Source organism: Camarhynchus parvulus, chromosome 20 (genome assembly GCF_901933205.1).
Source record: "Camarhynchus parvulus chromosome 20, STF_HiC, whole genome shotgun sequence".
In the NCBI taxonomy this organism is placed as follows: domain Eukaryota; kingdom Metazoa; phylum Chordata; class Aves; order Passeriformes; family Thraupidae; genus Camarhynchus; species Camarhynchus parvulus.
Window position 1 is genome coordinate 5,783,195 of NC_044590.1, and position 25,390 is coordinate 5,808,584.

At 47.5% G+C, this 25,390-nt stretch overlaps 1 protein-coding gene across 1 annotated transcript; it reads left to right on the forward strand.

Moving 5' to 3' along the window:
- The first annotated feature begins 6,555 nt into the window (after positions 1 to 6,555).
- LOC115911874 (DEP domain-containing mTOR-interacting protein-like) lies at positions 6,556 to 23,563 on the forward strand. Its single transcript, XM_030963142.1, has 9 exons — positions 6,556 to 6,741; positions 13,391 to 13,569; positions 17,056 to 17,179; positions 18,404 to 18,582; positions 19,441 to 19,626; positions 19,985 to 20,125; positions 20,418 to 20,488; positions 22,136 to 22,240; positions 23,379 to 23,563. Exons 1-9 carry the CDS (start codon positions 6,656 to 6,658, stop codon positions 23,502 to 23,504), a joined length of 1,197 nt encoding a protein of 398 aa, XP_030819002.1. The 5' UTR covers positions 6,556 to 6,655; the 3' UTR covers positions 23,505 to 23,563.
- The last annotated feature ends 1,827 nt before the right edge of the window (positions 23,564 to 25,390 follow it).

Below are 25,390 nucleotides of genomic sequence, written 5' to 3' on the forward strand. Positions count from 1 at the left end.
TGGTGGTTAGCCCTTTTTCAGGAGACTTCAGTTAATTTTCAACCCAGGTGCTGCTGTCAGGCATATTCTTCCCTGGCAGTAACAAAGGAGAAGGGAAGCTGCCAACATTAATAGAGCCAAAAACTTCTTTGTATTTCATTGGAGTTTCACAGTCTAACTTCAGACTCTTACTTAGGAGCAGTTTGGAGACATTGTTTGCCTCCTTATTTAAGGAGAACTATAAATAGAAATTAAAGTGCAGATAAATTTATGTACTCTGAAATTTTTATTAGCTGTCTACAGAGGCACTTATTACAGCAGAGAAAGGTAAATTTTAAAGCAGTTTTCCTGCGAGAAGCAAGAGTTAGCTGACAAATCCTTCAGCTGTGGTGGTGTTCCACATTCAGATTCCAGTTTCCTCCATGAGCCAAACAGCCATGTGAGTATTGCAGATGACTGCACTTGGCTTTGTGCAAATTTAAAATATCTTCTATTATGTTCTTGGTCAGCAGGACTGAATCCTGTTTGCTGTGTGGAGGTAATTTTACTGATTTTTACACCCAAGAAAATGGACATTTGTGTTTGATAACATCACTGCTATTATTCCACAGACAGGCTGTGTCCATTCTTCCTGTAAGGGCTGCTATGTGGGGTGCAAAGTTTTCACATGGGATTACTGGAAGTAAACAGCACATGCTGGTTCTGGAAAGAGGAATTGGGCCCTTTATTCTGACAACATCCAGAGTTAATAACCTAAAACCAAAACACCAAGGAAGCAGTGGTGTGTGTTCTGGATTTCAGACTGAGCACAGTCACTGAGACCAAAGACACAAGGCTTGGCCTTGAGGCAGGACAGGTCACTGCTGCATTGCCATGTCCCACTCTGTGCTCTGATCCCAGAGCAGCAGCAAGTCCAGCTGGAGCTTCCTGCCATTGTTGATCTGTGTAGGTGCCCTCCAAGGCAGATGCAAGCTCAGGAGGTGACTCTGGGCTCGCTCACTCCACACAACCAAACACTGGTGCCCTCTGAGGTGTGCAGGCAGGCACTGGGGATGTCCTGCTTTCCCTCCCCATGCTCTCCTCCTGTTCCAGAGTGTTTGTCCACAGCAGCCATCTGCAGCAGGCTTTGGGCTCAGCAGCTTCACCATCACCCCCCAAACTCCACGGGGACCCCCCCTGAGGCTCTGCACCTGCCCAGTGCTTTGGCAGAGGTTTGCAGGATGCAGCCATGGGGTGAAAACTGGAAATCCCATGAGCTGTGTTGTCCTGTGGGGAAGCTGTAAAGCCTGCAGCTCTGACAGACCTGCAGTGTGATCATTCCTGGCTGGTCAGTCACTGATTTGCAGGAGGCCAAGAGAGGCTGCCTGGCTGTGTCAGCTCCAGCCATTTGTTCTCTGTCAGCAAGAAGCTGCATCTCCTCAGGAAGGCAGGAAAAGAAGGGGCAGCTCCTCCTCTGAGCAAGGCACTGACGTTTGCTTTAGGTGAGATGAAACCACCCTGGATTTATCCTTAAGTGCTGCTTTGTCTGCAATGTGAATTTCACCACCACTGCCCTGATGGCAACGTTTAAAGTGGCTAAAAACAGAAGAGATGAAAAAAATACTGAAAAGATCTCCTAGGAGAAGCCTCCTTGTACTTGCAGTTGCTGAAATTGAGTGGGAGAGACCGAGTCTCTGGCAGGGCTGGCTGCAAGGACTGCCAAGAACAGTCATATTGTACCTCACCAGGATGATGACTGCTGCTCCAGCAGGAAAATCCAGTGCTATCAGCTCTGCACACTTTGGAAACCAGTTCTTGTTTGTCCCTCTAAGCCCTGCCAAAGTGTGCTCCCTCAGAGAGGCTGCTCAGCGTTGCTGAGGCTGGTGAATTTTGCAATAGATAAATCAGCTTCTGCCAGGAAAGGCAGAAAGCCTGGAGTGTGTCTTTTATGAAAAAAATTCACCACTTCTAATTGAGATTGGTATCAGCAGTTCTGCACTGGATTGCCCATCTTGCCTTCAGCGGAATGGTGTTTTACTACCTAAGGCAAAAACCACTTGTGTATACGTTTTTTCCCCTATGCTGCTAACATGGATGGTTAATATATGTAAATTGATGTGCCAGCCTATATAAAGGCTGTTGTGATCAAGGTCAAACTAGGGATTTTCCTCCTTACAGAACGTCTTCTGTGTGTTGTTGTTTCATTGAAGCTTGATACCGTTCAAGAGGGAATTGCTGTTTTAATTCTGTGTTCACAAATTGCCTATTGACTCCAGCGATCAGCTGTCACCTTTGGGGAGCAGCTCAATGCACTGGACTCGAATTACAAACCTAGTCTGCCCAGACAGGGCTCCACCACTCAGGTCAAGCTGCCCAGTGTTACTACAGGCCTGGCAAGAAGAGATAGAATCTGGAGCTGAGGCTGCTGCAACTCCCTTAAGCTTCTTGCCCACACCAAGGTGTGTCTCTAAGCTGGTCCCAGACCTTGGGAGGGAGCACAAAGCATACCAGAGAGAAATTTGTTGAGGAATGGGGAAGTGGAGGTGACAAAGTTCCGTGTCTTGTTGTGTAAGAGCATTTCTTTTGTTGTCATTTTTTCTTTGTTGGTTTTCTTTTTTCCCAATGAAAACTTTTATTAGTTCATAAAGAAGGTGAGTACTTGGTGGTGTTTTCATTGAAGCTGCAGGTCCTGAAGCAATGCAATCAAGGGAGAATTTAATTTTTCAGTGTTGTTTCTTTCTTTCTTTGTTTGTTTGTTTTCTTGTTTGTTTTCCAAGCTGAAGTTCTATTCCTTGTAGTTCTGTTCTGGAGAACCAGGACTGAGCTGTATTTGTTTACCATTTTAAGGACAACAAAGATCCCCCTATTTGTTGCTTTGAAGCCAACCAAATTATTTTGGCTTCCATTTAATTGCTTCAGGTTAGCAGCCTCTGTTTTCTGTGGAAATATGCAACATATTGCTCAAACATCCCATTTTTTTTTTTTTTCTGGAACAAAATGAAGGACACTCAATGACAGGAGAGCTCCAGCTCAGATTTATAACTGAGTAATGAGAAATTGCTGAATACCATGTTCGTTTTCTGCCACTAGATGGAAATAAATCTTCCACTTTTCTCTGAGAGCACTGCTGTCCACTCCAGCCCAGGAGTGCAGGATTCTCTGGGGTGCAATGTGCTTTCCTGGTGCACAGCAACCTCCAGGCTGGCTTTACTGGCTGCAGGAGCATTCCCTGGCTGCTGTGGATGAAGGATCTCTGTGCAAGATGCCCCCAGAATTGCTGATGTGCTGCTCCAAGTGTTCATGCCAGGTGCCCTCCGGTGTTTGCTGTGGCACAGGCACCAATGAGTTAAGCACACATAGCCCTGGGAGTGGCCTGTGACCTTTACTGGAATAGAAACAGCTTTTCCCAAAGGAGCAGGGAGGGCCTGGCTCCCAAACAATGCTGGGCATCTGCTGCCAGCCCAGCTCTGGGCTCCAGCCCAGGTGAGCACACCTTGCTGGGGACAAGGACTTGCCCCCAGGGAAATGCTCTCTGGCAAGGACAGCTGGCCTGGGGAAGGGATTTTATCAAATCAAGTCAGGGGTTTTATTGTGTTGATGTTGGCAGTGAAATCCTTTTAAAGTTTTTTTAGTTTTTTTTTTTTTGTTTGTTTAAGCGAAATCAAATTTGGTGTGTGGGGCGAGCAGCGCTGGCTGGCTGGAGCCTGCTGCCATCAGATGTACAGCTCAGAGCAGGAAAAATCTGCACCTGATCTTGCCAGACTCTGCTCCCCTGCATGGGAGATTTCTCCAGCTCTCTGCTGGAAATGCAGGCCTGACTGCCACTGAGAGGACAAAATTTAGGCAAAGCAGTAAGGAAAGTTTTGCTGCCAGTGACAAGGATGGCTGTGACAGCTCCCAGTGTCCTCTGTGCTCACTCCTGGCAAGATTTATAAGCAGCTTTTTTATCTTTTTACAGCTTTTTAAAACAAACTCATCTGATTTCTTCCTGTCTTTTCCTCAGCCCTGCTATGGAAAAAAGGAAACAAACAAAAAAAAAAATCAAAGAGTACTGCAACTTTTATTTGACGTAACAAAGTTGGGAGCTGAAAACAAAGATATTTGTCTGTACCCAGAGGTGTCTCTATCTTTTCTGAACACTTAATGAGTCAAACTACTTCTTAATCTATTGAAACAGAAAGTTCTGACACTGCAGTTCCTCTGGAGGGGAGAACTAGGTGAAGGGACTCTGCACATTCATTGTAGGTTGGACTCCAAAGCCATGCTGGGGAAAGTACTTTTCATCTGCAGATTGAGTTGATAACTAATTCAATCTAATTAATCCCTCCATGGATGGGAGACATATTTAGGGATTGTTTTTCTGAAATTCTGTCATCTCCAGGATGGAGTTAACAGCAGCTTGCTGGGTGTATTCCCTACATTCCCTTCAAAAAAGGGAACGAAATGCTTTGGGGAAAGCTCAGATCTGCAAAGGACACTGCTGAGGTTAAATAAGAGCTCGGTGCTGTGAGCACAGGGTTTTGCTTGAACATCCCTTTTGTCCTGAATTGGTGAGGTGCTCTTCCCATTAAATGTCAGTGTAAAAAGCCCTGGGGTTGTGACATTCAGAGTGTTCAGCTGAAGGAGAGCAGAAGTTCCTCCAGGCCTGGATCCTTGCTCTGGTATGGACCAGTACCAGAAATCAGGGAAAGAGGAGAAGAAATTATAAGTGAGCTCTCCACTAAAGAATTCTTGTAACTTCCATCACTGAAAACAGAAGTAATCACATGGATTTCCATGTTCAATACCAAGACCCGTCCTTCATGAATTTACCTAATTCCTTTTTAAAATAAATTTAGATTTTAGGCATAACATCCGGTATTGATAATATATATATTTTAAGGAAGATAGTTATTTTATATATATTTTTTTTAAGGAAGATAGTTACTATATATATATATATTAAGGAAGATAGTTACTATATATATATATATTTTTTTTTAAGGAAGATAGTTACTATATATATTTTTTTAAGGAAGATAGTTACTATATATATTTTTTTTAAGGAAGATAGTTACTATATGTATATATTTTAAGGAAGATAGTTACTATATGTATATATTTTAAGGAAGATAGTTACTATATGTATATATATATTTTTTTTAAGGAAGATAGTTACTCTCCAATGATTGAAGATAGTTATGATGATTAAAACAGCCGCAGTTTCTCCATAGCTGAAGCAGCGCAGTGAGCGACGGGATGGGCAGGTTTGGGGGGCTCTCCCCACTGTGTTCCCGTTGGGAATGAAGGATGAGCAGCAGGGCAGGGACCAGCCCAGCCTGCCCGGGGAGCCCCCTTGAGCTGAGCCCGGCTCGGCCAGCCCGGAGGGGGCTCCAGGAGCCATCCCGGGGCAGGGCGCACAAGGGGAGCCTGTTCTGCCTTTCTGGACAGGGAACACGGGCAGAGCTGCCCCGGCAGAGCCCGGACAGAGGAGCCTTGTGGGCACAGCCCGTCCCGCTGCTCCGCTGTTTGCCTTGGACGGCAGCGCCGAGCTCTGCGCAGCCCCGCTCGTTCCCTCTGCTGCTCCTCCACCAGCAGGGAGCCACAAGAAAACCAAAGTGCCTTTACCCCGTGTCTCCTGCTCCTTATGCTGCTCTTCCCGAGCCCCCAGCCCAGGTGGGTGGATTTGGGAGCATTTATGGGATGGGGGAATGTAAGCCTGGAAGTCTGTGCTGATGGAGACAACGACAAACTCACTGCCAGCTGATGAATTACTGCCACAGAGGAGCTAATTAAGACAGTGCTTAGTTTATTGATGCTGTATTAGACTTAAATTGAAGCAGAACCTCCTTAGCTGATAAAATTTCCTTCCCTGCCCTCATACTCATCTTCTCCACACTCTCTTTTGGCAGGTTTTGTGTTTCTGAAGTTTAGTCCCCCGTGCCAGGCAGTATTTTTCACTCCTGATTGAACTGATGGAAGCATGATTTTACAGGAACCTGACAGTAGTGATGGATGTAATTAACCCTCTCCACATCCCACTTCCTCTGCCTTTTTCTTTGCTGGTCACCATCACTTTCAGATCAGCTCTGGCCTTGCAGAAAGTTCCTCAGATATTGGGAATGATGAGTGGTAGAGGCACATTTTAGAGGTGGCATCAGTGTCAGCTTGGCACCGGCAGAGCTCCAGCCTCCCCAGTGCCGGATCTGGATACTCACAGCCTGTGCTTCTCCATCCAACCTGCACAGAGGGAGGCTCGAGCTGCTCTGATCCCCCTTTAGCAAGCGCTGCCCGCGGTGTTGGATGCATCCCAACCTGCGGCGAGGCAGAGAGCCCTCGGGGAGGAAGATGGGAGCAAGGCACAGGGCTTGCCTTGGGGAACAGCACATTTTTAACCCCCACAGGAAGGTTACAGCGTAAGGAAGGAACCGCTTTGTCCATCTTTGGCTCATCCTGCAGGCGGTGAGTGCCCGGAGCCTGCCAGAGCCATCCCCGGCAGCGCAGGGAGCATCGCGGTCACCTCCCCGGCTCGCAGCGAGGGAGCAGCCGGCAGAGCCGGGCTCAGATTGCAGCAGGCTCCTCCTCCGCAGCCTGCCCAGGAGGAGGAACGGGCGTGGGGCCGGAGTCAGCAGCTCCGGGCTGCCTCACCTGCCCGGGGCCAGCGGCGCGGGGAGCAGCATCTTCCCAGCCTGCCCATGGGGAGCATCGCCGGCCCGGCATGGAGAGCCTGAGCAGCAGCCTCAAGAAGAAAGCCACGGAGCAGCACTACAGGGCCGAGGTGATGATTGCTGGAGAGCAGCTGAGGTAGGAGGTCCCGGGGTCCTCCTGCCCACGGGGATCTGGGCTGTGTCCCGTTAGCAGCAGGCTCAGAGCTTCATCCTTGAGCGAGCTCTTTCCCCCTCTCCGGTGCCTGCTGATCCTTCCTTCATCCACCAGGGTGCTGAGCCAGCTCCTCTTCTCTTATACCTTGTCCTGCTGCTCCTCTCTGGCGTCTCCCACCCCTCACCCCCAGTACCAGGGCACTGATGGGTGAGTTTAGATGGCCACAGATGTTCTTTTGTCCCTTTCCACCTTCCCCGAAGCACGGAGAGTGGTGCGGTGGCACTGAGCAACCCCCTGACCCTGCCTGGACAAGGACAGCAGCACTTCTGGGGATGCTTTCAGGGTGACTTGGAAGGGCATTCCACGTGCCTGAACTGGATCTTCCCTTTCCTGAAAGTCTCTTTTGGGAGCTTCTGTAGTCCCAGGCCTTCAGCAGTTTCTGAGGATTTTCTTCTTAAGAAGACAGAAATCCATCCTCTTATCAATGTGTGGCTGAGAAAATGTGTTCCTTGTCTATGTGGGGTCAGAACGCCCTCCTTGCTTCTGAGCATCTGACTGTGGGCTTTCCTAGCTCTAGAGGAGTTTGCTTATTTGTATCTGGAGCTGCTCTAGTTTGTTATGAAATGTGGGTGGAAAATAGGAAATATATCCTTGATAATGTAAATAGTCCAGAGCCTGACTGTGCTATCATCAGAGCCCTAAAATTAGCTTGGTGTGGGTTTGTTGTCCATTTTCAGTGAGCACTGTTATCTTTGTTATTTGTATTGTATCAAGGATTGATAATTTCCACCTAAGGACTGGGCCCCATCTTGAACATACAGCCAAGGGACAGAGCAGGTTTATTCATATTTGTATTTCCAGTAACTTATCTGGAGTGACTGAGCTTTAAGTTGAGCTGCATAGCCCAGGCCAAAGGAAGGGGTCAGGCATTGAGAGAGAAAATAAAATACTCCATCTATGTATTAAAGCTGTGTTGCATATGTGGGGGGTGATGTGACTTCCCCATGCCTGTTGCAGGACAGGAGCAGATCAGACCCTGGACCATTTGGTGATTGTGACTGTAAGCATGAGAAGGGGATAGAGTAAATTTGTTTGTGAACAGAACTCTTCCAGTGCACTGCACACTGGACTAAAGGTGAATAGAAACCCCAAAGTTTATGTAGTTTTGGGGACATCCATCTTTTTTTTTTTTTTTTCTTCTTCTTTATTTTTTTCCCCATAGCTGCAGTGCCTTGAAGTTTCCTGGTTTGGGGAGCTCCCAAAATCTGAGAGTTGCCAGTGAGGGAGAGGAGGGTCCTTTGCTGGGGCTGGGCATGCAGCAGTTGCATCCTTCTGCTTTGGTCTGGGCAGGAGCCTGCTCCTGGTGCACAAGGATGGGAAGGAGCTGTTGGTGTAAAACCTGGGGAGGAAAATGAGGAGATGGACACCAGCCTGGAGCTGGGCTGCTCCTACACTGAACCTCTGGCTGGAAGGAGAATTGAGTGAGGCAGAACACACAGAGTTTGAATTTCTCCCTTGTGTTTTGGGCAGGTCAGGAGTGAGTGGTATGGATCTCCCTGGATAGCTGCTGGAGAGCAACGGGGAAACTGAGGCAGAGAGGCTGGGTGATGTGTCAGACAACAGCAGATGGACAGGGATAAATGTCCACATTGTCCTCCCCTGCTTTTCCCCAGATGTGGAATACAGAGGCATGGAAAGGAGCCTGCCCTGACTGAGTAAACCTCCATCAGCAAATAACGCTGCTGTATCCACACGAAACATCAAACATTTGTTTTTCCCTGCTCCCCGCTTCCTGCCCTGCCTCCCCACCATTACATTAAATCAAACAAACCTTTGCTCCATCTTTACAGTTCTTTGGCTTCCCAGCAAGTTTGCAAATGCCTCAGAGTTTGGTTTGGCCAGAGGGGTGAGTCTGTTCAGTGTCAGGATGTGTTTCCCAGCCAGGAATAGCTGCACAGCGAGGGCTGGAGGAATGCTCTGTGTGGATGGCTGGGAATGAAGTGGATCCTGAAGGAATCAGTGGGAGATTGGCCAGGGGGGTTTGGGTTTATCTGCCAGGGTCCCTCTAATTCAACAGCTGCCTGGTCCAGGGAGGGGGAAAAAATTTGTATTTTGAGTCTCTCTTCACCAGAAGGACAAAAATAAAATTTTCACTGATATTTTGGCCTTGAGTCTGACAGAGCTGCTGGCTCAGGCTCGTTCCTCATGTCTGCTGTCATTCCTCTTGGGTCAGACATAAAAACTTGCATGAAAATCACATTGGTTTTACTGGGCGTTGTGTATTCCTGGGTGGCATTCTGTAAGGGAGGCCCAATTAGTCACTTCTAATTGCAACAAATGGCTTATCTGCACAGAGAGGTTCTGGAGCAGCTTCCTTGCTTTGCATTCACACCCTGCTGTAATCAGAGTTCCTCAAGTATGGACAAGCCCTGGTGCACTCTCATCTGGGTATTCCCATGGTCAAGAGAAGCAGCTGTGCTCTAATAGCTCTGTTCAGCTGCATTAATCACTCCTAAACATAAAATATACACAGTAAATTTATATCTTACACAGGAAAAGTGAGAGGAGAAGGAAGCTTTTTCCCCTACAAAGAATGAAATTGCAATTTCTGTCATTGTCCAAAACTTTCAGAGCTGGCATGTTTTACTTGGATACTGAAACTGAAATGCTGTTAAATAAAGTGCTCATTCTTTGATGCTCTGGAAATTGGGCTCACTAAAGGTGTGTGGCTGAATGTGCCAAAATTTGTATTCTTGCCCAAAAGTCATTTGTCTGGAGGAGGTTTGGTGGTTCTCTGTTGGACATGGATCTCTTGTGGAAAGCATGACTTCCTTGAGGAATCATGGGGCACTGCTTGATGTAACAGTGAACATTATTCAAAGATGAGTCTTCAAGGTCAGAACAACCTTTAAAAGCTAATTATTAAATTTCTAGCACTGGTAAAAGGGAGGACTGGGAAGAGGACTTGTGCTTGCTGGGATTTCTTTTTGAGATTTTAATCTTCCTATACTTATATTTAAATAAAAGGAAAATGAAACATCTCAGTACCACTTTGGGCTGTCACAGGTGTGCAAAGCCTGTGTCCCCAGATGTACTGGTGCTTTTTCAGACTGGGGGTGATGCAAAGTGGGCTTTGCTGAGCCCATTTTCAGCAAAATGTGCAGTGTTTGCAGCAGCTCTTTTTCCTGAATGTGCCTCTCCAGCAGCAGCTGCTTTGCAGAAATGCTCCTGTGTCTGTTGCTGCCTTTTAGTGAGTGCTTAGTTGTTGTTTTGGTGGTTTTGTTTTTGGGGTTTTTTTGTTTGTTTGTTCCTGTGAAGATAGGAACAGAAAAGATCTTTTGGATGATGCATCTTTCCAAGGCCACTCATTTGTGCTTAGCTGCTGCGGCGCTGTGAACTGGAATTAATATCCTTGAAAGATCCACCTTGTCATTTGAGATGCTCAAGGTTTGTTTACATGGGAGGTGAGGGAGAGTTTATTCCTCTTCTGTTTGGATGTCCCCTTCCACAAGGTTACCCAGGATGAATAATGATGGCTTTGTAGTGACCTTGACAAAGAAACAATTTGCTTATCCAACACAACCTTCCCAAAGCAAACGCACGTGGAGGCTCTGCCTGCCAAGCCAGGAGTGTTTCATAAGAGCCCATTCTCATGTTCCAGCAAGTGTTTCATCCTGACCTTAGTCTGGTTTGGTTTTTGTTGGTTTTTTTTTTTTTTCCTTTTGAAGAAGTAATATGTCCACAGGGTGGATTTTGCCATCTAGAAAACTCATAATATTGCATATTATTATATGTTTCCTTAATCTTATTTATCTGGAAGCATGATTAGAACCCGCTCATGGTTTCACTAGCTTTGTTTTTGTAACATCACACAAGAGCTGTTACATCCTGTGCCTGAAGGACAAAGTTTGTCTCTTCAGGGTTGACAGGATACAGTAAACAAGAGGAAAGTGAAAAGTCTGCAAGGACATTCCAGTCGAGTCTCTTCTGCTGCCCTGAGTCTGCAGGACAGAGGGAAAACTCGTCACAAGTTTAAAACAGCCCTTAAAGGTCCAAGATGCTGCTCCAGAGGTGCTGAAATACCACTTAATTCCTGCCCTGGAAGTTGCTCCCAGTCAAATATTTTCAGAATAAATGTATTTTTTAATTTTTAAATCTTAGGCCTTAGCAGCATTGCTTCCTAAAAATATTTTCTTTTTAAATTTTATTTATCTCCTTCAAAATCTCAGCATTTTTTAATATATTCTGAAACATGTTCAAATAAAAGGAATGAAATAGTGAAAATCGTGTTCTCCTAACCAGTTTCTATTCAGACTTTGTGTTATGAGGTCTATGTATTATTGTATGTATAGGGGGTATGTGTGAGTATATATATATATATATATAGTCTATATATAGGACAGAGTTTACCATATATATAGACTATACTATATATAGTCTATATATATATAGAGAGAGAGACTATATATAGTATATATACAGACTGCTATATATATAGACTATATATATTCTATATAAAGACTCCTGTAGACTCTTGGTGGCAATAGAGCACTCTTGCAACATTTCTTATCTTTACCAAATACTCCTTTAACGTGCCTTCCCACTTTGTGATTGTGAAGGAGAGAAAACATAAAATTGGCTGTGTCTCCCTCCATGGGTGGGGATCCTCTGTTTGCAGTCACTGCTGACTGTGTCTGGTTGCATTTTGACAGTGGACCATGAAATAAAGGAAGAAAAAAGACAAAAACTCTATAAATAGCCAGGCAGCTGTCTGTGGAGTGTTCTTTCTGGGTAAAATCCATCTGCAGAACCAGTGTTGGTCACATGTGGGAATCAGCCTTCCAGGTAAAGAGTGAAAGGCTGGATATGGACCTCAGGATCTGAGGGTGGTCTGTGCAAGGCAAGGCCAGGAGCTGGTTCTGCATGAATCTTTAGTTTAGTATTTTAATTACCAGGAAGGTCTGAAAACTTCAGTCAGCTTCTCAGCATTAATTGCAACAATCAATTACTAATTATTCTTCTAACAAAACATTTTGTGGTAAAACTTTTAGGAACTTAGTATTTATAAATCCTGCAATATAGGATGATCCATTATCTGAGAGTCTTTTAGGGCATTCAAACTTCTTGTGAGGTACCTAAAAGTTTTGTGCAAAAGGCAAAAATAGCAAAAGAACTTGAGGCATGAAATAACAAAAGGCTGCAGTGTTTAATGCCCTCGTAAAATTCGCTGGCCTGGGGCAAAACTGGGAATTGCGATGAATAATTTGAAACAAAAACCATCCTGCAGTTACAGAGATGTTTAATTAACATGTTTCCTCAGAGCCTGCTGCACACACTGGGCATTTTCCAGCGCTGGTGTTTTGGGAACAGTCATGGCTACAGGGCAACGTTTGGCCCCTGGACAGATCTGCTGCCAAAGTGGGCTGGCTTTGGCTGGAGCACAGAGGAACTCTGTGCCTTGTGGCTCACTCGGTTCTTAAGGTCTTTTTGAAAGTCAAAGCTGTGCTCACCTGAGGAACCTTCCCCCATCTACCTTTCCATCAGAGCTGCAGACCAGCCATAACATCGGGGTCGTTGGGAGAAGAGGGTTGTTTTTGGGTAAACTCTGTCCAAATCAGTCCCAACTGGAACCAGAAAATGCCAGGATTGTTCTCCACTGCTGCTGTGGGTTAGTGGGCACAGGGATCAGGTGGTGCTGGGATCCACCCGGCCCTCTTTGCTTGGACAGGAGAAAGGAGAGCTCCTGTTACTGCTCCCACCTGCAGTTATGAGTAAGGCTCTGTCCTGGGGGCAGCTTTATTCCTGCCTTCGTGGCCATGGGGAAGGAGAAGTGTACACAGAACCATGCCAAGAGACATATACAAATACAAATGTGCTATTTGTACATACAAATACATGTACTTTTTATTTTCTGAGTTTTGTCCCCCCTTCACCCTCTTTGCTTGGCTGCTGTGCATTTTAGAGGCTTGTTTAGAATGCAAATACATGTATGGGTCAGTCTGTATTGTGCTATTCACATGGCCTGTGAACCGAGAGGAGCTGTGAGACAAGCAGAGAAGAAGGAAAACACCATTCTTATCTCGCTTGCTGTGCCTGCGTTGTGCTAAAGTAAAATGCAATATGGAGATTGTTTACCCAAAGTGAGGATGTTTTGTTCCCTTGGCCTGTCAGGGCCAGGTGTGTGTGTGTGTGTGTGGGACTGTCACGGGAGAGTCAGAGATGAGTGCAGGGTGAACAGTTCTGAGCAAGAGAGTGCATGGCAGATTCAGTTTAGATGAAATGTACATAGTACAGTATAATAAAGTAATTCACTAGCCTTCTAATGATGGAGTCAGATGCATCATTCTCTCTCCCCTTCATCAGAGTCGCCTTTAATTTACAATACTGTATCTGCTCAGGCAACCTGAGTGGTGGCAGGAGGGGAGAAGGGAGGGGATGGTGGAGAGACTCCCTGGGATTAGCTGATGCAGTCTGGCAGTGCCAAGGGGTTTGGTTGAATTGATCAGTCCCTGGCTGCTTGGCACCAGCCCCAGCACATCCAGGGTGGTCTCTCCAGGCTGGACAGATCTGGCCATCAGACCCAAGCTCCCCTGAGAGCCCAGCTGTGCTCAGTGGCTGCTGTTCCCCCCAGGCTCCGTCTCCACGATGGGAAGCTGATCAAGGACAGGAGGTTCCACCTGCGCACATACCCCAACTGCTTTGTGGCCAAGGAGCTGACAGACTGGCTGGTGGAGCACAAGGAGGCGCCCGACCGCGAGACCGCCATCCGCCTCATGCAGAAACTGATGGACCACTACATCATCCACCACGGTGTGTGGGGCTCCTGCCACCCCCAGGGAGGGCTGTGTGGCTGCTCACCCCGTGTGTCACATGGCCATGTCCCTGTGTGCCGCCCTGCTGTGGGTGAGGGCTCCTGGAGAGGCTGGGGAAGGCTGGATGGGGCTGGGTTGGTGGGAAGCTGCGTTGCTTCGGGCGATGTGCCAGATACTTGGCACTGGTGAGGTCATACCTTGAGTGCTGTGTCCAGTTCTGGCCCCTCAGTTTGGGAAGGATGTTGAGATGCTGGAGCATGTCCAGAGGAGAGCAGTGAGGCTGGAGAGGGGCTTGGAACACAAACCCTGTGAGGAGTCACTGAGGGAGCTGGGGTTGGTTACCCTGGAGAAAAGGAGACTCGGGGGTGACCTTATCACCCTCTACAACTCCTGAAAGGTGGCTGTGCTCAGGTGGGGTTAGGCTCCTTCTCCAAGCAGCACTGACAGAAGCAGAGGTCACAGCCTCAAGCTGCATCAAGGGCAATATAGGTTGGATATTAGGAAAAAGTTTTTCACTGAAAGAGTGATGAAGTCCTGGAATGGCTGCCCAGGGAGGTGGTGGAGTCCACATCCCTGGGTGTGTTTAACAAAGCCTGGATGTGGCACTGGGTGCCAGGGTTTAGTTGCAGTGTTGGGGCTGGGTTGGACTTGCTGATCTTAAAGGTCTCTTCCAACCCAGTCATTCTGTGATCCTGTGAGTTCCCTGCACACCAGAGAAGGGGCTTGGGCTGTGCACTGGTAAAATGCCATCTAAAGTGTCTCCTCTTTGAAAGCAAGCTCAGTAACACCTGACCTGTATTCCTGTACCCAGGCAGGTGGGTGTTTGTACAGCAGCTGGTCTGGCTCATGTCTGTGTCACGCAGAAGTGGAAGCTGAATTATAGCACATTTCACCTCTGCACCATAAGATCCCAGTACTCCTCAGTTTCCTCATGCTGAGACAAAGAGGGTTCTGGAGTCCACATCACTCCAAGGAAAATTTAATCTGACGCCTGTGAACTTGAAGGTGAAGCAATCCTGTAGGAAAGCCTCTCTTGGGATTTAAGTGTGTGCTGCCATTACAAAGCCTTGTCTGTAGAACCTAATTAAAAAGGAATTTTAAAAGGAAGAATTAAAAAAAAGGAACTGTGAAGAAAAAGCAGCTTGATGCTCAAGCCCAGCTCTTAGCAGTACTCAGGTTTTTTTTCTTTTTAACATTTCTTTGGAACTTTCAGGAGTTTTGAATTAACTCAGGTCACATACTGAGCTCTGTGCTGCAGAGCAAGGTCCAGCCCTTGGTCCTGACATAACAACAGAAAACAAGCTGTGCTTCAGATGGGCAAAAAGCAGTTCCTGTCCATGTGGTTTTCAGGCCCAGCCATGAGCAAAACCCCCAGACTGTCAAACAGCCCTGCAACACCTCTGCCATGGGTGGGAAGGGCTGTGGCTCTCCTGCTCCCAGAGCTTTGGGACAGGAGCTGGGTGATGGTTTGCCACACGAGGATATAGCTGAGGAGACAGAAGCAGATGATGACCACACCAAACCAAACTCTCTCCTCCCCCCTCTTCTCTGGGGTCCAAAAATAGCTGCCTTTGACCACTGCAATGCAAACACTCCCTGTTACCATCTGCTCCTTGCTGAGGGTAATGCCCTTTACATTAAACTGCCTAGAATAAAAATAAACTGCTGCTGGGCTTTATCACAAAAAAACTGAAGCAGGGAGTTCTCAGTTAACCATTAACACTTACATCTGATTATTTTTCCATCTCTGCAGCTGACAGTTTCAAGTAAATCCATTAGTTAATTAAACCTGTGCAGCACTGGGTGCCAGCACTGTTTTGATTGTATATTAAGACATGTCCCTCCTGCTCCTGTGACAATTCCTGGCAGCACACAGAAGCTGACTTTCCAACTTGCTTTGTGTCCATTAATTTTGTTAGCTCTGTGGAAAGAGGGCTGCCAGCACAGTGCTGGGTGCTTGGCAATTGTCTGCCTGAACTGTTTGCCCTCTTCTCCCCTGGCATCCAGATAATTATCTCATGAAGATCATCATGCTGCCTCTTAATTGTCTGGTGTGCTTTGAGCTTTGGTTCTGTTACACACTGGAAGCACAATGAAATTGGTCTTTAAATAGAAAAACTGCTTTGGTTTTCTATGGGCACAGTGCTGTAGGATTTTTTGTTCTATTCCTGGTTGCAGTGGCTTTGGAATAGATGCTCCTTGGGATTAAAAGGCTGCAAACTTTCACTTAAAACAAAGGTTGTTAAAACAACTTTCTCATTGTGCCCTCGTGCTTGGTGAGTCACAGGCTTTAGAGTCCTGATTGCATCTCAGACAGCTGCTCTGCAGGAATGATGAGCCCAAGATAATCTGACAAGTTTTGGCATTTTGCTGCTCACCTGAAGGGGAATGTGGTTTTGCCAGTCTGCTCAGAAGGATGAAAAAGAGTTAAAATTTTCACAAGAAGTATCTTGAATCTTTTGAATTTCACTCTAGTGGATGGTGTTACTTTAGTGAGGAAACATTTGTGGTTTTTCTTTTTCCCTTTGACTAATTTTCTTTGCTTTCCAGGTATATTCTTTATTCTGGTTTTTGTTGGTTTTTCTTGGTTGGTTTTTGTTTTTGTTTTTGTTTTTTTTTACCACTTAAATTTCTTCTTCTTGCTTCAGGTGTGTGCAGCTGAAGGCAGGCTGACTTTGAAGAGCTGAACTATGACTTTTGGGTTAGGTTTTTTTGGTCTTTGTTTTAGTTTTGTTGTTGTTGTTTTTTTTACTTGCAGTCTAGGAGTCTGTTTCAGGCAGGTTTATCTCACATATTTAAATATTTGGTATCCCAAATATTTACTTGCTAGAGGTTACATGAACTATAAATCCATGCATTTACAGACTGTGTGCCCATCCCCAAGATGAATCCCAGGTTTTTCATACAGATTTAATGATTCCAGTTGTATTGCAGCTGGCTTTGAAGGAAAGTTACTCTTGAGGTCAGTTTGCCATGCAAATGAATTGGGAAAGGTTGGCACAAAATTATGTGGAAAGGTTTGTGCCATTTTTTTTAGTTTATGAGTATTTTTGATAGACAGAGGTGATTTTATGGGGTTTGAGTGCAGTGTGGTTTTGTTTCCTCTGTCCTCTAAGTCTGCTTATGTGTGGCTGTAGCTTTTTAAAAAAAGTTGATTGAAGTATTTCTGTTCGTCCTCTTTTAGTCTAAACCGAAACATTAATACTTAAATTTAAAAAAAAGTCCTGTTTTTTTCTAATGAATATTTTAATGTTTGGGACAAAATGCAGACTCCCAACTCCAGCTTTGCCAAGGATTGACCTCTCCCAGCAGCATGAGCTTCAGGTGCTCACGGGCCGGTAATTTTTGGGGACTGAGGGCTTGGATGCCGATTGTTCCATGGGACGAGGGGCACAGGGAAGGACGTGGCATGAAACCCTCACAGCTTTTAGCCAGGAAACAACTCCCTGTGTGTCCCTGACACCCCTGCCCTGTGTTCCTGCAGTCTGTGACGAGCACTCAGATTACAAGGATGCCAAGCTGCTCTACCGCTTCCGCAAGGACGACGGGACCTTCCCCCTCAGCAAGGACGTGAAGGTGTTCCTGAGGGGGCAGAGCCTTTATGAGAAGTACGTGAGTCGCCCCTGGCCCTGGGGCACTGGGGCTGTGCCCTGCTGGCTGTGCTGGCTGCTGCTGCCCTGCAGCTGGGAGCGCCTGGCTCTGCTTTTCCTTCTCTGCACTCCCTGCTGTCCTGCTGGGAAACGCTGCATTTCTTGAGCCTTGCCACAGCTGCAGGACAACCAGGGCATGGGACTGGAGTTTTGCTATGAACTCATGGATGCTTCCAAGGGCTCCAGCCCACGTGCAGGATCTGGGATCTGCTGCAGGGAAGCGCAGTCTGAGTGCTCATGGGATGGGCACATCCAGGGGCCATTCCCAGCGCTCTTCCAGCCTCCTGGTGTGAGCTGCTTCCACTAGCTGTGTTAGGACTTATGTCCCACCAAAATCAGCAAGGTATGGGACTTTCAGGACCCTTGCGGGCCTGGGTTCCTTCCCCTTTCTTAGCCTATTAGCCTATTTAGGCTATTAGGCTATTTCTTAGCCTAATTTGCAAAATTTATAATGGAAAAGGTTATTCCCAGAGAGCAGAGGAAACTCCTTCCAACTCCAAGTGTTTAATTTTCGTTGTGTCACTTGTTTCTGGTTCTAAGCCATCTTTCCAGAGTTTAACCCCAGCCCACTCTCTGGACCCGTTTCCTTTAACAGCCTCTCGCAGCTTCACATCCTCCCCACTCTGGCAGCGAGAGTCACAAGCCGGCCCTGAAGGAGGGTCCTCCATCCGGCCGGGTGGTGATTTTGGGTGTTTCCCTGCCCCTTTGCCAGATGCGCATCCCTTGTGCTTCGCTCTCGGTCCGCAGCAGCGCCCTGGGATGGGAGCGCATCCCTGCGCTCTGATGGCTGAGCCGGCTGCCCCCTCTCGTGGAGACAGCGCATTCAGCTCCCTCACGCTGCCAGGGAGCCCCTGCTGGCTGAAACCCACCTTGTCCTTGCATTTGGACTCTGCCGTCTGTTACCCACACTCAGTCGCTTCCTTGGCTTTCCCTGCGGTCTTTAGCTGAGCTCACAGCCCGCCCGGTTCTGCTGGAGCTGCTGCCTCGCTGTGCTGAAGATTTACAAAGGTGCCCGACTGCAGCTCCGGGTTCCTCCCTCCCTTCCCGCTGCTCCCCGGCAGGAATGTTCTGGCTGCAATGCTTTGCCCGCTCCCCTCGGCCTTGCTTCACCCGGCTGCAGCTGCCCTGGGGGCTGGCAGGGATGTTTGGCATCACGGGAGCCTTGTCCCACCTCTGTGCCAGGCTGGTGAGCGTGGAGCAGTCAATCCTGAAGGTGAGGGAGGAGAACTCGGTGAAGTACCAGAGGACTTTCCTGGGCTCTGAGATGATCGACTGGCTCATTCAGGAGGGAGAGGTGGAGAACAGGCAGGAGGCAGTGGAGCTGGGCCGGGCCCTGCTGGAGCACGGGATCATTCAGCATGGTGAGCCAGCCTGGGAAGCGAGGGACGAGTGTGGCTCTGCAGGAACAAATCCCCATTCATGCCATGCAACAAGTGCTGGTCAAGTGCCCACTTGGAGATGGCAATGGAGCCTTTGAGTTCTATGTTTGGAGCTGGTGACCTTTGAAACTGGAGCAATCTTTACCATCCACAAAGGCTTTGAGATGAAATCTGAGCTCTTGCTCTTCAGTTCTTCAAAGCCGCCGGCCACAGGGCTGGGCTGCACCCCTGGGTTTGGAGGGCTGGGGCGTGAGGATGTCATGTTTAGCTCCTCTTGGCTGGAGATCCTATCCATCTGCTATAATTAAACTATAATTCGGAAGGCAGGGAGTCCTCTGAGTGTCTTGGGACAGGGGCAGGTGGAGGGCTGTGCCACTGAGTGCACCCCTGGGAGATGGCACCTCCAGGGGGGTGGCCCCGCTGTTCCTCCCTCCCTGCAGGCAGGAAAGCTGCAGTAGAGCACAGGTGCATTAAAAACAACTAATGACGGACTCTCAGTGTCACTCTAGGACACAAAATAATGCAACAGGCATACACAGCTTTTTTAAGGTAAAAAAAGCACTTTTAATTTCTGATTCTAACATTTATAGATTTCTAAGAGTGACAGTGCCACCTCTCCAATGACACTGGACAAACCAACAGTTTATCAAATTTCTCTTCTTCCATATAGGAATGCAAAACAATAAGTTATTTACATAATGTGTGTGAGGAAGTTCATTACAAGAATGTAAGCCTCAGAAGGCTTAGAAAAACTTAAAAAATCAGGACGACACCCTCAGGATATTTGTTATTTATTTTTCTACCCCCTCAGCCTCTCCCTCCTCCCCTGTTCTCTCCTAGTCTCCAACAGGCATCACTTCTTTGACAGTGACATCCTCTACCACTTCTGGATCAACTTCCGCCGGCGGCGGCGTCTGACGGAGCTGCTCAATGAGAACTCTGCCCGTGCCCTCTCCGAGAGCCCTGACAGCCCCTTCTGCCTCCGAAAGCTCAACCCAGAGCCTGGCAACACCAGCTTCCTCTCTGGTAACCGTGGGTGTGAAAGCAAGGATTACATTACCAGAGTACCCCAGGGATGTGGGTGTTGCTCCAGCAGAGTTTGAGAGGTTCCTCTGGGCACCCCATAAAGTGAACACCCATCCCAGTGGTTTGTGGTGGATGTCACAATGCACTGGCAGTCTCTATCATGGCCCCCTGTCCCAGGAAAATAACTCAGCTTAGCATCAGATCAGCTCTTGATCTTTCTTTGAAGCTGGTTCTACTCTTTCTAAGCTCAAATACCTTCTTCAATGCACCTTTCAAATGCAGGTCAGGCTTGGGGGGAAGTTTGTTATTTTAAACTAGTCTGGTTTTACACAGAAAATTTTTTATGTGCCTCTTTCAGTCCAGACCAACAAGGAGATCAAAGTTGTCTCAGCAGTTCGAAGGAGCAGCATCACTTCCCTCTCTGGAAACTCCAACACCTACTTCAGTGCTCCTCCTACCTTGGTATTCCCTCCTGTGGCTGAGTGCAACCCCAAATCAGGTCTGGGCTTCTGCATTGCCTGTTGTTGTTTGGGAGACATCTGTTCCTTCAGGGCATGGGCTCAAGCCCAGGCCCAAACCCATCAAGCCCCTCAGCCTCACCTCTGCACCTTGATTTGAAAAGTTGTGTGTGTGTTTGGAAAACCACTGAGATGAACTCAGAGGTTTCTGTGGGCAGGAACTGTGGTTCTGACATCTGTTTTCCAGCCCAGGGTGATGCCCAGGCTGCCTTGTTATGCACTTTCTTGTACAAACCCCTTGATTCTGATGGAATCTGTCACCTTCTGCTCTAGTGTTAAAGAGACCCGTCACCACTGAGGAGCTGCTGTCCCCTGGGGCCCCCTATGTCAAGAAAACACTGACTGTGAGTGACCATTGGGAGTGGCACTGCTAATCCAACAGTACCCAGCTCCCTGCCTGCTCTTTGGTGGTTTTCTGTTGGCTGCTCTGACCTCTCTGTGCTAAAGCTTTGACTGCTTGTCACATCATCGTGGCTTTTTGTTGGTGACTCTCTAGGGGTCAATGTCTCCACACGTTCTTGTGGGTGGAAATGTGCTCAGCCCTTCTGAGAGCTTGATGTATATCCATGAGGTAGATCAGGAAAAAAAAAATGTTTTCTGGCCAGGAAAAAAATCTCCCATTTTGGGATTTTTCTGCCTTTGGTCAGGCCCTGGCACAGGTTGCCCAGAGCAGCTGTGGCTGCCCCATCCCTGGAAGTGTCCAAGGCCAGGTTGGATGGGGTTTAGAGCAACCTGGGATAGTGGAAGGTGTCCCTGCTCATGGCAGGAACACGGTGATCTTTAAGGTCCTTTCCAATCCAACCCATTCTAATATTCTGTGATTTCCGTTCCATCCAGCTCCATGCAAGCTGTAGGATCAGTAAGTCTTGTGATGTTTGGGGCTGTGACACCCACCCTCTGTCCCACCCTTTATGCACAGCTTTGTGCATCTTTCAGGTCCCTCTGCACATCAGGGGTGTTGATTTGATCCATCAGCATCCGATGGAGCTGCACTGGCTGGGGGGAGCAGCCAAGGGCCACTCTTGCCTTCCTCATGTTGGGCTTTTTACATGGACAAATCTCCAGGATGCTGCAGGCAACTTGAGTTTGGGGCTTTGCTTTTTAAATTATTGTTAAAACTGTAGGACTGGTGGGTGGAAATATTGCAAGGCAGCTCCTGCCCTGTGGATCCTATTGCACTTGGCTAATTTTGTGTCTCACCCCTTCACTGCCCACCTCTGAAAGGGGCAGTCTCACAGAGAGCAGTGTAGGAAGCATGAGGGCTGCCTTGCCATGCTGGTTTGGCACCAGGAAATGTGGATCAGGTTCCCAAATTAAGTGTGCTGTACAAAGGGGTGGGAAGGAGCAAGAAAAATCAAGCTGGTGATTGGCATGGCACGTCTGAGGAAGTGCTGTTCATTCTCCTCCTGAACGCTCTTGCCCTGCCCTTCAACTCTGCCAGCCTGGGCCTCTCATGGCTCATTTCCTCCTGCTTAGCTCTGCAGTTGCTGTTATTTATTTATATGGGCCATGTGCAAAGCCCCTTGGGAATTCCTTTTCTCTTTTGGGCGCTTCAGAGGGCTGCAGTGCCACAGCAAACTGCTCTGGCAGGCTGACACCAGAGTGCCCAGGCAAGAGCAGCCCCTGCCACCCAGGAAATGCTCTGCTGTGCCAAGGAAAAGGCACAGCAGGTGTATGTGTGTGCCCTGGGAATGTTCTCAAGCATGCTCGACGTGCATGCCTTGCACTTCAGCTTGGTGCTGCCTGTGGTTCTCCTTCCTGCACAGGCTGGCAGGGAATTAATTAAAAAATTAATTAATTAATTAATAAAAAATAGAAAGCAGCTTTGCAGGGAGCAATTAATCAGTTCTGCATCTCACTTGGTGCTCAGCCTTGTCTCTCCTGCCCAGAACAGGTTAGGATCATGAGCTCTCTGTCTCTCTGGGAATTGTTGCATCTCCTCTCTGCAGCCCATTCCTTGGTTTTTAAGGGAAATTTTGTTTTCCTTGCAGATTGTGGGGGATGCAGTGGGCTGGGGGTTTGTGGTTCGAGGAGGAAGACCTTGCCACATCCAGGCAGTGGACCCAGGAGGACCTGCTGCTGCTGCAGGGATGAAGGTACCTCCTACTCATGGAGGATAAACAGGAGACAGGATCTGTGTCCTGTTTGAGCTTTTTGGGCTGAACACATCCTCCATGATAGTCCTGCCTCCTGCCCTGGGGATCAGACTGGTGGAATGGGCACATGGAGCTCTGGGGGGGATGGAGGGAGGGATGGAGGGAGGGATGCTGTCTGCAGGCAGAGTGGAGGATTTGCCTTTTCCAAGGCAGCACAGGGGCTGTGGGCAGCTGAAACTCAAAAAACTCTGTCAAAAATAAACCATCCCTGTGCCAGACCTTGGAACTGTCAAAATGGTTTGAGCTACTAAAGACAAAGCAGAGAATTCCCAGTTCAGTTCCAGTGATTTTATATAACCCCAGGGAGGCAGGGAAGGAGCAGAGCTTTGTCCTGAATCACAGTTCTGGGATGCTCAGCTCCTGAGCATTTTGTTTCCCTGCTATTAGCAATGGACTTCTCCATTGAGCTGTTTTCCATGCACACAAAACTTTAATAATATCAAATTGATGCCTTGATTTGATTCATCAAGTAACTTCCAGTATTTACAGCTCAGGAGAAATGAACTTGGAGCTTGAAACTCACTTTAGACCCAGGCTGTGAGTTTGGTGTGCAGTCTTAGGCATGAATGAAAGAAGTGTTGTTTCCCTACAGAAACCCCAGCAGCAAGGGAATAATTTCTAAAAGCTGATATAAGTCTAAAGTCAAATGAATATTTGAAACAATGGAATTTTTCAGAGGCAGAGTATGACTCCCTGTTTGCTTCAGGCAGGATTGGAAGGGGATGGATGAGTTTGTTTCATTTACTCAAGAGCCCAGTTAATTTCTACTTACCTAATCTCATTTGCTACCAAATTGCTGGATGTTAATATTGTGTTTCATTTCCATCTGTGAAATGATCCCCTGCTCATAAATGAGTCTTTTTTCCCCTCTGTTAGCTCACAGCCTAAATCCCCTTGGTCTCATTTTTATGACACGGTGATTGCAGCACTGTGATTATTGGTGCAGCTACAGGCTGGTGATGCTTGAGGCTTTCCAGGATTTTGACATGAGTTATTTGCACCTCAGCCAGCATTCCCAGCTAATCCAGGGCAGGAGGTGCTGTGGGGCTGGAGGTGAGCTGTCCCTCCTGTCTTGCAGGTGTGCCAGTTTGTGTTCTCAGTGAATGGGGTGTATGTGCTGCACCTGGACTATCAGACCATCAGCAGCCTCATCATGACAGGACCAAGGACTCTAGTGATGGAAGTCATGGAAGCCATTGAATGAGCCAAGGAGTTTCTTGCCACTGCTGCTTGGAAAGAGAGGGATGGACTGTGGGGAGGGACCAAGCTTGACCACTCACTGTGATGTGTTACCCAGGCATTTTGATGTATTTTCAAATAAATGCATTCAAATGGACAAATCTTGGACTTTTATCTTCTTGAAATATTTGTCTCTACCTGTTCTTCGAGTGTCTGAGCTCCTGCAGCTCCTTTTCAGTGCCAGTGTGAGAATTCAGCACTTAATGGAGCCCACCTTAGAGCAAGCCCTCCACCAGCCAAGCTGTGAGGCAGGTGGCAAAGCTGGTAAGCAGCAAGAAGTTTATACCAAGAGAGTCTGTCTGAGCTGCCCTGAGCTGTCTGTGCACTCTCCCAAGAACACAATGTGCTCTCCAGATGGCCCCATAAGCTGTGCCACTGGCTCTGTCAAGAAAATAAGGAAATGGATACAGGAATGTGGGCTCCTTGTAAAGTCTAAGGCTCCTGCTACTCTCTTGGCTTAGCCATGCTCGCAGCCAGGGCTGGTTGCTGTTCCCAGCTGTTTCTTGAAAAGGGGACACTTCCATGATTGTGCTTTTTGTGCCCTCACCCTTTAATAATGCTTAATTTCATTAATCAGCTTCACCTCAGCAGGGAGGCAGGCAGAGATCCCCAACATCATAGGCTGCTACCAATCTAATGGGGAGCACTGGGTAAAGGAGGGACCAAAACCAGAGTGTGGCCGAAAGGAAAAGAGTCCTGGTCTGAATCTGGCTCTGGGGAGGAACAAAAATGAGTAAAAGCCACCAAAATCCAGCCCCCTGTCCCCTGCTGCTTGCAGGATGGCTGTATTTGCAGCCAGTGCAAAATATTCCTTGCAAACTACCCTGAAAGCGAACTAAATATAGAAAAACAGGTAATAACAAGAAATTAGGGAGGTTTCCTTCTTTCCAGTTCACAGAGAATCCTGTTTGTGATTAGCCTGCTGTGCTGTGCATGGACAGGATGATTGCCAGCACTGCTGCTTAGGGCAGGGTCCTCAGTGCAGCTCCTTTGGCCACAAACCAAGCCTTAAAAACACCCCAAAAAGGCCAAAGATAGTAATTTTGATTTGTGTAGAAATGGGGTTGGCTTTCTTGGAGAATCTGGTGTCAGCTGTGCATCAGGTATTGCCCTACTGCTGGCTGCCTTTTATTCCCTTGGTATAAAGGGATTTCTGCTCCCCCAGAGCTGGTGCTGAGGTAATGGGACAACTTGGAGCACAGAATTCCTGGAACAGGGTCCAGGCAAGATGTTTGCATTGATAACTGGGGTCCTTCCAGCCCCTAAGTGGAACCAGACCATCTCCTCAACAAACTCGCAGTTGTTATTTGCAGCATTCAGTGCACAAGTTCAGCAACCTCCATCTGCCTTTTTGCTTTTAAAATTCTCTTTAGGGAGAGTTTGGATGTCTGTGATGTCCCAAAGGTTTAATCCAGGGTGCTTGGCTTGCACTAAGGTCAAATCCAGAAGGTTTAGGCATGGTGTGGGCACCTTGGGAAAGGCTGGTCAGGAAACAACACCCTGAACACAAGCACTGAAAACAGCTCCAGCATTTTCTGTGTCAATGCAGGAATTTTTAATTCTGGATCTGAATTCCTTGGAAGCACAGGAGATAAGTGCTCATATCTTTCTCCTGCTTTTAGAGAAAACTGTAGCAGCTCTGAACAACCTCAGAAAGCCAGCAGGAATTACAGAAGAGGTAATTCGTGGTATTCACACAAAGGGCAGTGACAACTCTCTCTCCATGGGGTACAAAATGTTCTGTGCTTGGTTTTATGAAGATTTGTGGCCCACTTTCTGCCCAGGGAAATGGTGGCTGCTCCATTCCTGGAAGTGTTGGATGGGGCTTGGAGCAACCTGGGATAGTGGAAG

Coding starts and splice junctions, on each gene's coding strand:
- LOC115911874 (XM_030963142.1), top strand. CDS start 6,656: ATGGAGAGCCTGAGCAGCAGCCTCAAGAAGAAAGCCACGGAGCAGCAC. Junction 6,742..13,390: donor ATTGCTGGAGAGCAGCTGAG/GTAGGAGGTCCC, acceptor TGTTCCCCCCAG/GCTCCGTCTCCACGATGGGA. Junction 22,241..23,378: donor CTGCTGCTGCAGGGATGAAG/GTACCTCCTACT, acceptor CCTGTCTTGCAG/GTGTGCCAGTTTGTGTTCTC.